Source organism: Marmota marmota, unplaced genomic scaffold (assembly GCF_001458135.2).
Source record: "Marmota marmota marmota unplaced genomic scaffold, marMar, whole genome shotgun sequence".
Lineage (NCBI taxonomy): Eukaryota > Metazoa > Chordata > Mammalia > Rodentia > Sciuridae > Marmota > Marmota marmota.
Genome location: NW_026000019.1, coordinates 24,164,114 through 24,176,771, shown reverse-complemented (window position 1 = coordinate 24,176,771; position 12,658 = coordinate 24,164,114). Strand labels below are relative to the sequence as shown.

Here is a 12,658-nt window from a genome sequence, read left to right as displayed (position 1 = left end):
CCTTCAGTCCAGAGCCATGGGCCTGCCTTCCGCCACGCTGGGGACAAGGCTGCAGGGCCCAGGAGCTCGGAGGCGGGATCCTCCCCCGGCTCCCCCGGGGGTCACTTGTGTGAGCCAGACTGGGCTGGGCAGCCGGGAGCTGTGCCCCCCAGATTGACCCACTCCTCAGTGCCAGGTGCGGAACGAGGAAGGTCCCTGGAGGCCTGGAGACCTGATGGACCACTCGCTGCTTTTCCCAGGCCACAGGGCACTCAGGGGGAAGGAGGGGACCTTTGGGGCCCTGAAGGTCGTGGCCCCAGCCTGTGAAGGGGCCAGCAATTCTGGGAGATGTGGCTGATGGGTGTGCAGACCCCCACACTGCCCGGCCCTGGTCAGCTGCAGGCAGAGCTCGGGTTTGGGGATGAAGAGATGGACGTGGGACAGGACTCCACCCAGTGGTGGAGGCCCCACTCTCCTGAGGCACTGACTGGGTCTGTGAACTGCCTTGTGGAGGGCGGAGGTCAGCAGCCTACAGCTGAATTCAGCCTCCGCCCAACTGTTCATTATAGTCCACAGCAAATGCAGATAACACGAAAAGGGACCGTCGGCAGAGTTCAGATTCTCTGCCCACTGCTTCGGGTCCAAGGCTGCGGATCCCTCGGCACTGCCTGGGGTCCCTCGGCGATCCCGGGCACAAGGCGGCTGCACTCGCTGCGCAATCCCTGATGGCTGCCGGCGTTTGGTGGAGTCAGCTGCGGGGGGTGCAGAGGGCGAGCTGTCCATGGGGGAAGAGGTGCCTGCAGTCCACACGCCCTCAAGGGAACTCTTCTCAGTGTGTGGAACCAGGTTCCACGGCACACACTGCAGTGGGCCTACTGTGTGCAGGGTCAGGTCCACAGGACAGAGAGGGGAGCAGCCCTGTCGTACCCAGTCATTCAGGTTGCACACTGGCGACACTGGGGGCCCCTCTGTCCCTCCTGCTGTAGGTTTGGGGGTCCAGTCAACCCACTGCAGGCTTCCTCTGCCAGTTCATCTGAGGAGGGAGAAACCCAGCTGACTCGGGAAGGCAGGGTCCCCGCCCTGTCTCCCCAGGTCCACCTGGCGCAGAGCCGCCTGCCCAGACCCCCAGCGACCCAGCACCTGGCTCTGGGGTGCACTGTCTCCGGGACCTCAGCTGCAGTGCAGCCCCTCCCCGGGGAGAAGCCCCCTGCACAATCACACACAAGCGCCAAGCTTTGCCAACATCTTATTTATTTTTTTGTTCTTTGTTCGCTTTCCATGGCAAGTGAAAAAATAATTTAAACCAGTCCTATGTACAGAGGCTTGGTCAGCTTCCCAAGACCTTCCAGGGAGACCCAGCCCCGTAGACAGCAAAGAAGGGTCACCTTAGCATCTGTACAAAGCTCCATCTATCAAAGGCTCACGCGGAGAAAGGTTTCTTTATTACGAGCATCATCTGGGGGGGCAGGGAGGGGTGGGGGAGGGAAGAGCGCAGGCGGGCGCCACACACCTGCCGGGGATCCTGGGGGGCCACGGCTGTGGAGCTCAGGTGATCTGCAGCGGGGTCTCCAACATCTCCATGAGGAAGGTGTCAATGGGGGTGTCCCCGATGAGCTTGAAGAAGAAGAGGTGCTCCAGGCACTTCAAGCCAATGGAGCGCAGCGCCGGCAGGCGCAGCAGCAGCTTGGCGAACCTGCAGGGAAGCCGAAGGGCACTGGTGACCAGGAGGGGCCCGCGAGGCAGCTGCTGGCCTTCTCGCCAGGCTGCAGTGAAAGCCTGGGAGGGAACGTGGGGGCGATGGAGCCTGTGGCCCCAGGGAGCTTCAGAAAGCAGGCAGAGGGCTGGCCAGGACCCAGGGGCCTCCTGGGGTCTCCAATTCTGCACATGTGCAGGAATTGCCACTGTCACGTGGTGGAGGGGGCCACACGGCCACCCCTGTCCAGCTCCCGGGGCCCCTGCAGAGAGGAGCTGGAGCCTGAGGTGCCAGGAGCACCAGGTTCACAGCCAGATGAGCATGCGGACCCACTGTGTGCCGGGGACCCACTGTGTGCCGGACACACCTCAGGCTCTGGGCCAGAGGATGAGCAAGGGCCCAGAGAGCCCTGCTCTCCCCGGGGAGGGCGCCTGTCATGTGCAGTCACTGGCTGTGTGACCTTGGTGTGCCCAGTCAGTGTCAATTGTCACCCAGTCGTTCCTGATCTCTGTGACCAGCTTTAAGCTGGGGAGTCGGGGAGAGTGGAAGCAGAGACCACACAGGCGTGCACACGTGCCTCCCCACAAGTCTTCCTGCTTGGACGTGCAGGGGGTGTGTTCACCATGCTCTACACACATGCTTGCCCACCCACATACCACATCCTGGCTTCACGCCCTCACACGCACTGTCCTTTGATTGAGGCCATTTGCCAGATCAGTGTGTCACATCTGTGCATCTGTTCAGGCCTGAGTGGCCCTTTGCCCTTCTCAAAGTCCCTTCCTGCCAGTGAAACTCCTTGTGATGTGACCGCGGACACTAGGAATTCAGTTGCTCTACTCACGACTGTCGATCAGTAGCACAAAGACCAACTCACATTCTTCACTGTGGCCCTCACTCAGAGATTTCGGACTTGGGTTGGAGCTTTCCAGGGTGTTGCATTATTTCATCAAGTCTCAGACTGGAACATCAATGCTCCTTGAGAATGTGCACATTTCTGTGCTCATGTCAGGTGACATGTTAAGAACAGGTAGCAATATGGGAGAGCAAAGTGGCGCCATCTTTCTAACTGAACCAGCCTAAGGCGAATGCTGATGTCAATGCAGAGCTTCAGAAGCTTCCATGCTAAAGCACAAGAGGGTGTCTACAGAAGGACCCTGCAGGCTGGGCTGGGGCTCAGGGGCGGAGCCCTTGCCTAGCATGTGGGAGGCACTGGGTTGGATCCTCAGCACCACACAAAAATAAAATAAAGGTGCTGTGTCCGTCTATTATAAAAATACTTTTAAAAATTAAAATTCTAAAAAAGAAAAAGAAGGACCATGTAGCTGAGCGGTGGTTGGAGGAAGAGGCTGATCTCTGAGCTCACTAGAGCTGGCAGAGCCCAGCAGGGAAGTGGCTTGTCTGTCATGTGCAAGTCAGACTGGAAGATCAACTCTGAAAGTGGACTTTCCACTCCAAAATGTCGACGCCTGACAGTATAGGACAGCCATGGCTGTTCTCTCTGCTGTCTGCCACAGGCTGACCCTGATTCTTCCCTTGTATGTTACAGCAAGAGGAAGCTGCAGCCTGCAAAGGTGCCCATGGTGTGCGCAAGAGAACCTGTGTGAGTTGTGTGCCTCCTGAGTTTGGGCTTCCGCGATCTGTCACTCAAAGAACCCAGCCCATGTGGTGCACTTCTCCACAGTGTCCACATGGTGGCAGCACTCTACCGCTGAGAAAAGTGCACATTCTGCCGCTGACCCCCAGATTCCCCGGTACCGGTCCCAGCAAGCAGACCAGCCTCCTGCGCACTTTCCAACCCGCCTGCTGGAGCCAAGCAACAGCCCCACGTGCCTGCTGAGCCCCCGGTGAACCCTTGACGGAGCGAGCGCCCTCTTCCAGGCTGTGCTGGACAAACCCAGGACCCCGGGACACACCCAGGCTGAGAGCTGGCATCCCTCCCCAGGGTGCAGAGGGAGCCAGGCCCCTGGCAGCCTCTTCCTGGAAGAGTCACCTTCCAAAGTCCTAAAAGTGGCATTCAATAGGAACAACCTCAATGTCATCTCTGGGGCAATGACTAAATCATAAAAATGCATCGACATTGAAAAATATTCCAAAACCATTGGAAATTATGATTTTATACTTTTCAGTAATCTGATAAAATTTCTAAAATTGCTGAAGGAAGAAAATAATACGCCAAAATAGAATCTCATATCTGCAAATACGTATTTTTACACGTATCTATGCAAATTCACAAGGACACTGGAACAAAATGTACCAACGTATTTATAGTCAAATTGTATTACCTGCTTTAAAATTTCCTTTTTTCCTACCAAAGCAAATATCTCTTTTATAATTAGGAAAAAAGAACTGGGTGTCTTTTTTAAGATTAAAGTGGGACCTAGAGCTGACTAGGTAGGAAAGGAACACCTTGTGCCCCAGAAACACCCTGTGTCGCTTTAGGGTGGGAAGAGTGAGCAGGCCTCAGGCACCGCGGCTCACCCTGGCCTCCTCCCCGTCTCCTGCTGCAGGGGGAGGGAGAAGCCAGCGGGCCCAGGAATCCGTCTCTCCTTCCTCCCCCTGCAGCCCCGGCCCCTGTGTGGCTGGCAGGGCCAGGCACAGCGCCAGCCAGGGAAGCGTGTGGTGGGCACTCCTCAAACCCACGTCTCACCAGACAGCCCCGCACTGCTCCCCACCTCTCCTCCCTCCAATCACCTGGCTCCAACCAGAGTGGCTATGGGACGTGGCCGCAGGACAGACGGCAGGTCCCTGAGAGACAGCCAGCAAGAGAACCGCCCACAGACCAACTAGGAGTGAGGACCGCCGACTGTCCCCCACGGAGGGAGGACTGAGGATAACCAGCCAAACCCAAGTCAGACTTCACCAAGGAGTAGAACCACGGTGAGGCTGGGGGCGTGGAAATCATCCTGAGATGGCAGTCTTGAAGCCGGTCTGTCGCTCCAGCTTTCTGTGAGACTGGAGGACATTTTCGCCTTTCAGAGTTTGCTGTACTTGGGAAGGCGCTGACATTTCTTTTAATGACTCAGGAATAGCTGTACTGCCAGGTGGCTCAGCAGGGCCACACAGAAGGAACCCCAGGGACCAGTGGCCATGTCCCCTGACCCCAAAGCCTTTGCTTGCTGCTGCCTGGGATTTCCAAGGGGGCAGGCCCTGAGAGCCATGCAGTCACCTCAGCGCAGGCTGAAATCAGACCACAGCTCGCCGCCACTGGGGACTCGCCGCCACCGGGGACTCGCCTTCCCGAGCCTCTACCACTCCTCCCACAGTGACCCAGGCATCCCCGGCTGGCCCAGCCCTTCCAGGCCTGTACCACAGCCCCCCCTGCAGCAGCTACTTTCCAAGACCCCATGCCTGCCTGAAACAGGACACTACCAAGCCCTGTGTATGCAGACACCTCTGCCAAAGTTGATTTATAAATCAGGCGCCGCGAGAGGTCAACACCAGCAACAGGAAACACAACTGTCTCATCGTATGCAATGAAGACTGTTTAAAACTTACAAGCTGCTTATCTCTGGAATGTTCCCTTTAATATCTTTGGACTGTGACTGGTCACTGGTACTGAGACAGCTGGGTAGGGCTGCAGCGGAGGCCTACTGTGCTCTGTGGACCTCTGCCTGGGCACCAGACAGGGGATGGACAGCAGGAAGACGGCCCTCCGCCTCGCAGAGCCCAGGCTCGGGCCTGTGTGGAGACTCAGCAATGCTGGCAACAGGGGCCCTGGCTCTGCACAGAGGCACACGCTGCCCAGAGAGGGTCCAGCTCTGGCTGACAGCACGGCTGTGCAGCGCCTCACCTGCCTGGCTGTTCCGGATACTTCTGCTTGGTGTAGGCCTCCAGGGTGGCATAGACCTTCTCCCGCAGGGTCTCTACCTCCGAGGGGTTGGACAGACCTTTGGCATCTGCAAAAGACAGTGGTGTCCCCATCACGCTGGTCACTCCCTTAGGTGGAGGGGACACCACAGGCTCCATCATGGAGCCAACTCACAGCGCTGGGGTCCCCACTGTGCGTTCGTGCCTACTGTCAACACGAGTGCGTCCACCACTGACTCCAGGAGGGCAGCCTTGCCTTTCTGGGCCATTCTACTCACACACAGGTTGAGAGCCTCCTACGGGCCAGCCTGGAGCCGGTGGTGAGATGGGCACATTCCAAACTGGCCCATGTCCTGCCCCGGGGACATATCCTATGGCAGGTGGCTGCGTGAACCGCTCTGTGGCCTGCAGCTCTGGTGAAGCTGCTCCCTGCCTCCCTGGACACCCTCCCTGAGCCTCCCGCACAGCACCCTGGGGTCCGTCCACTGCCGACGCCCTTCCTGCTCCTCTAGCAGCCAGCTGGGCCCCACCCGCCGGCCGTCTTTCCTGTCCCCAGCAGACGCCGCACTCTCAGCCTCATGCCAGGCCCTGGCTTCCCGCTGTAGTGCCTCTCGGTCCACTACCACCTCCCCTTCGAACGTTCAAAGACAAAACCCCGATCCTCCCCCCAGAACCAGAGTGGCCTTCCCTAGAGTTTCCCCAAGTCAGGAAACGGGCACTCCCTTTCCCAGAGGTTCAGGGGGAACCAAAGACCCGGAGCTATGTAATATGACCCCTCTCTTGGCGTCCCAGACCCCATCCATCTGCAGACTCAGGGTGCCACCTGGAGATACACCCAGCATGGCACCACCTCCACCACTTCCCCACTGCCTTCCTCGTCCTCGCCCAGACATGCCTGCTCCTGCCACTCACCACCTTCAGGGAGGCCAGCAACAGAGGACTCCCACCCTCTGGACTCCTGGCCCTGCCTGCTCTCGCTCAGCTGAGCTGCAGAACCAGAACCCACTGGGCACGGAGCCCGCCCTGGAGGAGAGCCGTGCTCCTCGCGGTCACCTGGGTTGAACAGCACAATGGCTCGCAGGCACCCCAGCTCCGACTTGTCCATCTGCATGTCCTTCATCTTGGAAACCAGCTCAGTCAGAACTCTGCGCACAGAAAAGGGCAGGTGGCGAGGAATCCGTGAGTGCCAGGCCCAGGCCCAGCAGCAGGAAGCCAGACCCCGGGGTGGTCCACCTCGTTCTCCAGGCAGTGCTCTGGGATGGGGTACAGAGGTGGGTCTGGTGCACAGCCAACTCTCAGGGGCTCAGAGACGGCCAGCAACGCTCAGCAAGGAGCCGCGTGAGCCACGCAACGGGTGCGGAGCCAGGGACAGGCAGGTCTGTGAGAGGCGCAGTGGGCAGAGCAAGGCCAGCGGAGGCCACGTCCAAGGATGAGAGCCCCCAGGGAGCCTGCCCCGGCACCCCAGGGACACTGGCTTTCCTAGGGAACATGTGGGAAAGGACGGGACCTGGAGGCGTCCCAGGTGCACGCACAGGGACCCTACAGGCTGCCGGTGAGGGGGTGGGACGGGTCCGGGCTCTGGCACTGACAGGGACTCTCACGCTGCTGCTTTCCTTGAGCTCCTCTAAGGGACCAAGTCTCCGTCAGGGGCCGCTGCCTGACGGAGGTGGTCTGCTCTTGCCACAGGCCTTCCCAGAGAACCGCCTGGCTCACTGGCCTCCTGCGGGCAGCCGTGGGCCCTTTCCCCTCCCGGCTGCCAGGATAAGCCGCTCAGCCTTCCCACCCCGCCAACCAGTGATGCCAGGGACCCGACCTCTCCCCCGAGCCCAGCGGGGATCCGCCGGCCCAGCGCCACGCCACTCTGCGTGACTCCGCCTCTCTCAAGGCCCCTCACCCAGGGCTGCGTGTCCAGGTGCTTATGGCCCCACACAGTCACGTGCACCTCTGACGGCTACGCCAGACCCCAGCACTACCCGCAGAAACACCAGGCATGTGGGGCACGCGGGTGTGCACACGTGAACGAACACACAGAATCCAGGGAAGGGAGACACCTGTCAAAGATGGAGCCGACACCAGCACTGTGGGCGCTGCTCCGGTGGACGTGGAGACCTGTGGCCAGCAGGATGCCGTCCTGCACGGAGACCGAGCGGTGGGAGAAGGAGGCGATCAGCAGCTCGTTCCACCCTGCAGGAGAGGAGGCCTTGAGGAGAGGCCCACACAGCCCCCTGCGCTGGTGACTCCCAGTGCCTGTGTCACTACCCGGCATCCAGAAGCACAACTGGACTTGGAGGGAGGCTGAGATGACCCCGCTGCTAGCCAGAGAGGACAGGGCAGGCCCAGGGCCACCGACTCCAGGGCTCTGCACCCCACGGTCTCTCCATGCAGCCCGCAGCTTGAGGACAAGGACCCATTTGGATGAACCTTTACCAGACACTGTGAGCGGCCCGGTGGGGACAGTAGAGGCACCTGAGCCTGTGCCCAGGCCCTGACAGCCCAGCTGGGCTCCTTCGGCATTGTCTAGCCACACAGGCACAGTGTGAGGCTCCCAGCAACGCTCGGAGATGGTGATCTAACGGGTGTGAGGGCCAGTTCCCAACACCTAGCCCATCTTCACCAAATGTCCCTGATGGCTCTGTGACAAAGGGGAGGCATGGCCGTGGCCAATGGATGCACAGTGTCCCAGAAATGACAAGGGCACGCTGGCAGCTCACAGCTCATGGCGTCTGTGAGCGAGACTTGAAATCCATCTAGGATAAACCTGAGCAGAGACCTTGGCCCCTTGTCTCCTCTGTGACGTGGGGACCTCTCCGCTCAGCAGTTCATGACAACTGTGGGCGCTGCTTCAGATGATCCTCAATAAAAAGAATGTAAGAGTCTTTAAATTCAAAGGCAAATTGTGAGCCACAGCGTCCCGTGGGCCGGAGTCCCCCTCGGCCACCGCACGGCAGGGTCCCACTGGGGAAGGAGGGGGCTCTGGGAAGACCGTCCAAGTTGAAGACCCTACAGATCCTGTGAGAAGAAGAGACCTGGAGAGGGCAGCCTCAGGGTGGACCCACCACATGGCTGGGATGGGTGACAGTGTCATCAAGCCACTGTGGGCCACCAGGGTCCGAGGCACATTTCAGAATGGAGGCTCAGTGACGGCCCCCCAGCACAGGAGCCCTGGTGAGCTTTACCTGCCCGGAGCAGAATGACCTGGTCCTCCAAGGTGAGGTCCGAGAAGTGGGGCACGCGCTTGGCCCACTCGACCAGCGTGAAGAGCTGCTTGTCGGCTGCGTGGCAGATGTTGGTGACGGGGTCGTTGGTCTAAGAAAGGACAAAGTCGTGAGGGCAGGGCCTGGGGCTCTGCGACGCCTCCTCCTCCTGCCCCGCCCCAGAACGGGCACTGGCGGGAGGCCGGCCGTACCGAGCTCTCCATGCTCAGGTCCCCGTAGGACTCCGTCTTGGGCTCCACCGCGAGCTCGGCCTCCAGGATCCTCTCCACCGGCATGTCCTCGTGGCCACCACCCGCACAGTCGGCCTCACCCTCGGCCCTCTCCCGGCTCCGTTGCCGCTCTTCCTGCACAGCTGGTGAACAGCAGGACACGTGGAGTCACCGCGCCACCCAGGACAGCAAGGAGCCGGGGACCATGCAGGTCTCAGCTTCCTTGTGTGAAACAGGGGTGGTCCTGGCCCTGAGGCAGCTGTCACATGTTGACAGACACGCGGGTGCGGCACAGAGCTGGGGGCCTCCGTCCACATCCTTCCCACTGCACCAAGTTTGCCTTCTGTGCGTGGGCCAGCTGCGATGCCCCTCTCTTCTAAGGAGCCCGGCCCCTCACTCACTGCAGCCTCCCATATTCTGCTCGACCCCCACCCTGGTGAGCTGCCAGCGTGCCCCAGTTAGGAGGTGACCACACCCCTCTGGGCTCCCCTGACGGATCCCATCATCATCCTGTATTCACTTCCCACCAGGTCTGCACCTCGAGCAGCCCGAACACAGCGTCACCTGACCCGACTCGTCAGGGAAGATGTTCAGGAGCCACTTTAGTAGGGAAGGGTGGAGGGATATCACCGAGATGACATTCAGAGTCAGGGCTGATTCTGGGGGGCACACAGACAAGGGCGCAGCTGGAGCCATCTCGGGGGTCTTATCAAGGTTCACTCCTACTCTGGTCTGTATGTTAGGAGGCAAGGCAGACCCAGGACCGCCCTCTCCAGCAGGAGAGTGGCCGCTGTCGGCTGAGTGTCCATCCCCTGGAAGGCTGTGCCCTCCATCTTGTTCAACATCTTGTTTACATCCCAGAGTGGGCACAGCCCCTGTGTAAGCAGGCCACTGACCTTGCACTCTGTGACTGGCCCACTGACCTTGCACTCTGTGACTGCACTGGCCCACTGACCTTGCACTCCGTGACTGGCCCACTGACCTTGCACTCTGTGACTGGCCCACTGACCTTGCACTCTGTAAATGGCCCACTGATCTTGCACTCTGTGACTGGCCCACTGACCTTGCACTCTGTGACTGGCCGCTGACCTTGCACTCCGTGACTGCATTGGCCCTTGGCCTCTATTCTCCTCTGTCCTCCCCACACAGTCCACTTCAACTGTGGCAAGCAGGCTGGACAGGCACAGGGGCTGACTTTGACCTTGTAGTGCCAGGGACATGGCTGGTCTCAAGGTCAGCCAGATGGGGCATGCCTGGAAGACACCACTGGGCTCCAAAGCCCAGCAGACTCACCCAGAGGCCTAGGGACATGGGGATATGTGATGGGGGCAGGGGAGGGGTGGGAGGGAGGGGAGGCCGTGAGGAGAGGCAGAGAGCAGGGGCAGGGGCCTGTGCCTGGGAGGGGAGGGACCTTCCACAGGCAGGTCCACCCCTCCCCGCTAGGGGCCTTGGTTTCCCTATCTGCAAAGCGGTGGCCACTGCAGTGATCTGGGAGGACCCGTGAGGCACTGCGGCAGCTCAACAGAGCAGCCACGTCCTCTGCCCTGGCCTCTCCAGGCCCTTGGGCTCGCCTCTGGTCCTCTCCAGCCCCTGGCCTTGCGGGCCTCTTCCTCCCTGTCCTCCTTTCTCGTCCTTGGTTTCCCTCCTCGGCCCTCATCCAGGGACCCTGTGGACATCTCAGTCTGCGTTCTCCTCGTAGGTGGATCTAAGGCCGAGGCTGAGTCCGTCCCATGTTAACTGTTCTCAGGGCCTCCGTCCTCTTGACTTGGAGACACGGGAAGCAAGCTAAGGGAGGCTCCTCTGCGGACCTCAATCCATCTACACTTGCAACACTCAAGAAAAATCACCTTCAAGCTTCAGAGAAAGTAACCCGGCTTCAGGGAATTCGACTCTGATTTTGCCATTAACTGAGCCACTGCTTGCGACTCCTTCTCCGCTCGCAGTGTGAACCTCCCCGTCCTGAAGGAGGGGTTGCACCCCCGCTGCCAGCCACCGCTGTGCAGCCGTCAGAGCTGCTGCTCTGGACGGCAGGACACACCAGGACGACGGTGGGCCATCTGGGATGGGCAGGCTCCCGCCCTGGCCCGGGTCCCCCCACTCTCCAGCAGGTGGTTTTTGTGAATTCACAGTGAAAGACAGAGCATGAGGCTCCGCTGTGTGTCAGCGCTCTGCTCAGCAGTTTATGTAGACTGCCTTCCATTCACTCCTCAACACCCCTGTGGGGTCTGGAACCAGAGAAGCTGGGTCACTGAGCCCAGGAGCCAGCCGGGGCTGGTAGGCGCAGCAGGTCACGCAGGCTGGCTGTGCCCAAACCCTTCCTGAACCTGCTCTGCCCCAAGGCCTGGGCTAGTCGTGTTCATGACTGCCGGGGCCCCCAGCCTGCCACAGCTGCCTACGAAGGGCTGACGAGATACCCACCCTCTACCCTGAAACGACCTGTATGGCCAGAGTCTTGGGAATAGTTTCTCCAGAACTCCCAAGGGGGGCTGGGGGTCCCAGGGTCCCAGTCCTCTACCAGCTCTGCCCTTTGCTTGCTGTGTCGGCTTGGCAAGCTCCCTAACTGCTCTGGACCTCTGTTTCTTCTTTCACGAGATGGCCGTGCCAGGTCCACTTCGACCCTCGTGGTGGGGAAGCTATGAGGACATCAGCTGTACCCTGTGGGAGGAGGACCACTCCAACAGCTGCCATTGCACGTCACATGCCCAATTCCCGGCACGGCTCTAACGCCAGTCAAAGGCAAGGGGACCTGGCCACGTGCAGCCAGACAGCCAAGGCGGTCACGTGTGTTGGGCAGCAGTGAGTGCCGCAGAGAGAGACAAGTGCATCTCGCTGACGCAGGTTTAGAGGGCACAGCCAGGCAAGGCTCTGCACAGAGGGCAGTAGCTAAGAAAAGACGCAGGAAAGATAAGGCCAGCCACACCGATGCCGGGAGGAAGCACCCAGGCGGGGAGAGCCACCCGGGCAAAGGGCCTGGGGCGGAAGCAGCCCGGCTAATGCGAGGGCCTGAAAGAGGCCAGAAAGGCTGAGACAGAGGGGCACAGACACACACGGCCTGGACACCTCACAAGGAGGACGTGGTGAAGGAGGAGGAGGTCAGGGTGGTCTGACAACTGAGGGTGGCCTCTCCTGAGGCGGGTGTGTGCTGAACAGCCAGGCAGCGGGACGCCAGGACCTCAGCTTCAGGGCTGCCACACCCCAGGCTCCCCTGAGCCCGAGTGCTAGGCCAACTGAGCTCCTCACCTCCTGCCAGGACAGGCCGCGTGAGCTGAGCACAGGGGAGTGGGGACCGGCACCACTCGTCTCCTGCCACGGACCTGGGAAACCTTCACCTCTCCGGGCCTGTGTGCTCCACTGTGAAATGCTCCCGGGGACAGGTGACCCTGAAAGCCACCCTCTCCACACGTCCCCTTCTGGGTGGCATATTCCCTCTTCTCAGAGGCTCAAGGACCTCGCCCTTCCTCCATGCTTCCTGTCAGACTGCCCTGCTCCTCACGGAAGGAGCGGGAGGAGCTGCTGGGCTGATCCCTCTGGTCACTTGCTGCCAGATGGAGGACCCCTCACTCCAGACCCCACGACACGCCAGCACCAGGGCCCAGGACCAGCACAGGACACGGCTGCCCGTCCTCAGGCATTAGCTTCCCTTCCGTTCAGCCGGCTGCTCAGTGGACTCTTCAATCCCATAAAGGAGCAATAATCCCACCTCCATTCCTTTTCTCTTGCACCAGAGCAGCCCACCTACATTAGAGATGTGACCC

General features: G+C 60.3%; 1 protein-coding gene across 4 annotated transcripts in view; it reads right to left on the bottom strand.

Annotated features, from left to right (window-relative positions):
- Positions 1 to 1,213: 1,213 nt before the first annotated feature.
- The window catches only part of Rxrg (retinoid X receptor gamma), a 36,298-nt gene continuing 24,853 nt past the window's right edge, over positions 1,214 to 12,658 (bottom strand). For all 4 annotated transcript variants that reach the window (XM_048810099.1, XM_015491903.2, XM_048810100.1 and 1 more), the window contains 6 exons: positions 8,886 to 9,046; positions 8,656 to 8,785; positions 7,531 to 7,663; positions 6,533 to 6,624; positions 5,463 to 5,568; positions 1,214 to 1,672 (listed from right to left, as the gene is read on the bottom strand). In XM_048810099.1, the coding sequence (XP_048666056.1) occupies positions 1,525 to 1,672; positions 5,463 to 5,568; positions 6,533 to 6,624; positions 7,531 to 7,663; positions 8,656 to 8,785; positions 8,886 to 9,046 (770 nt within the window). In that variant the 3' untranslated portion in view covers positions 1,214 to 1,524. The remainder of the gene's footprint in view (positions 1,673 to 5,462; positions 5,569 to 6,532; positions 6,625 to 7,530; positions 7,664 to 8,655; positions 8,786 to 8,885; positions 9,047 to 12,658) is intronic.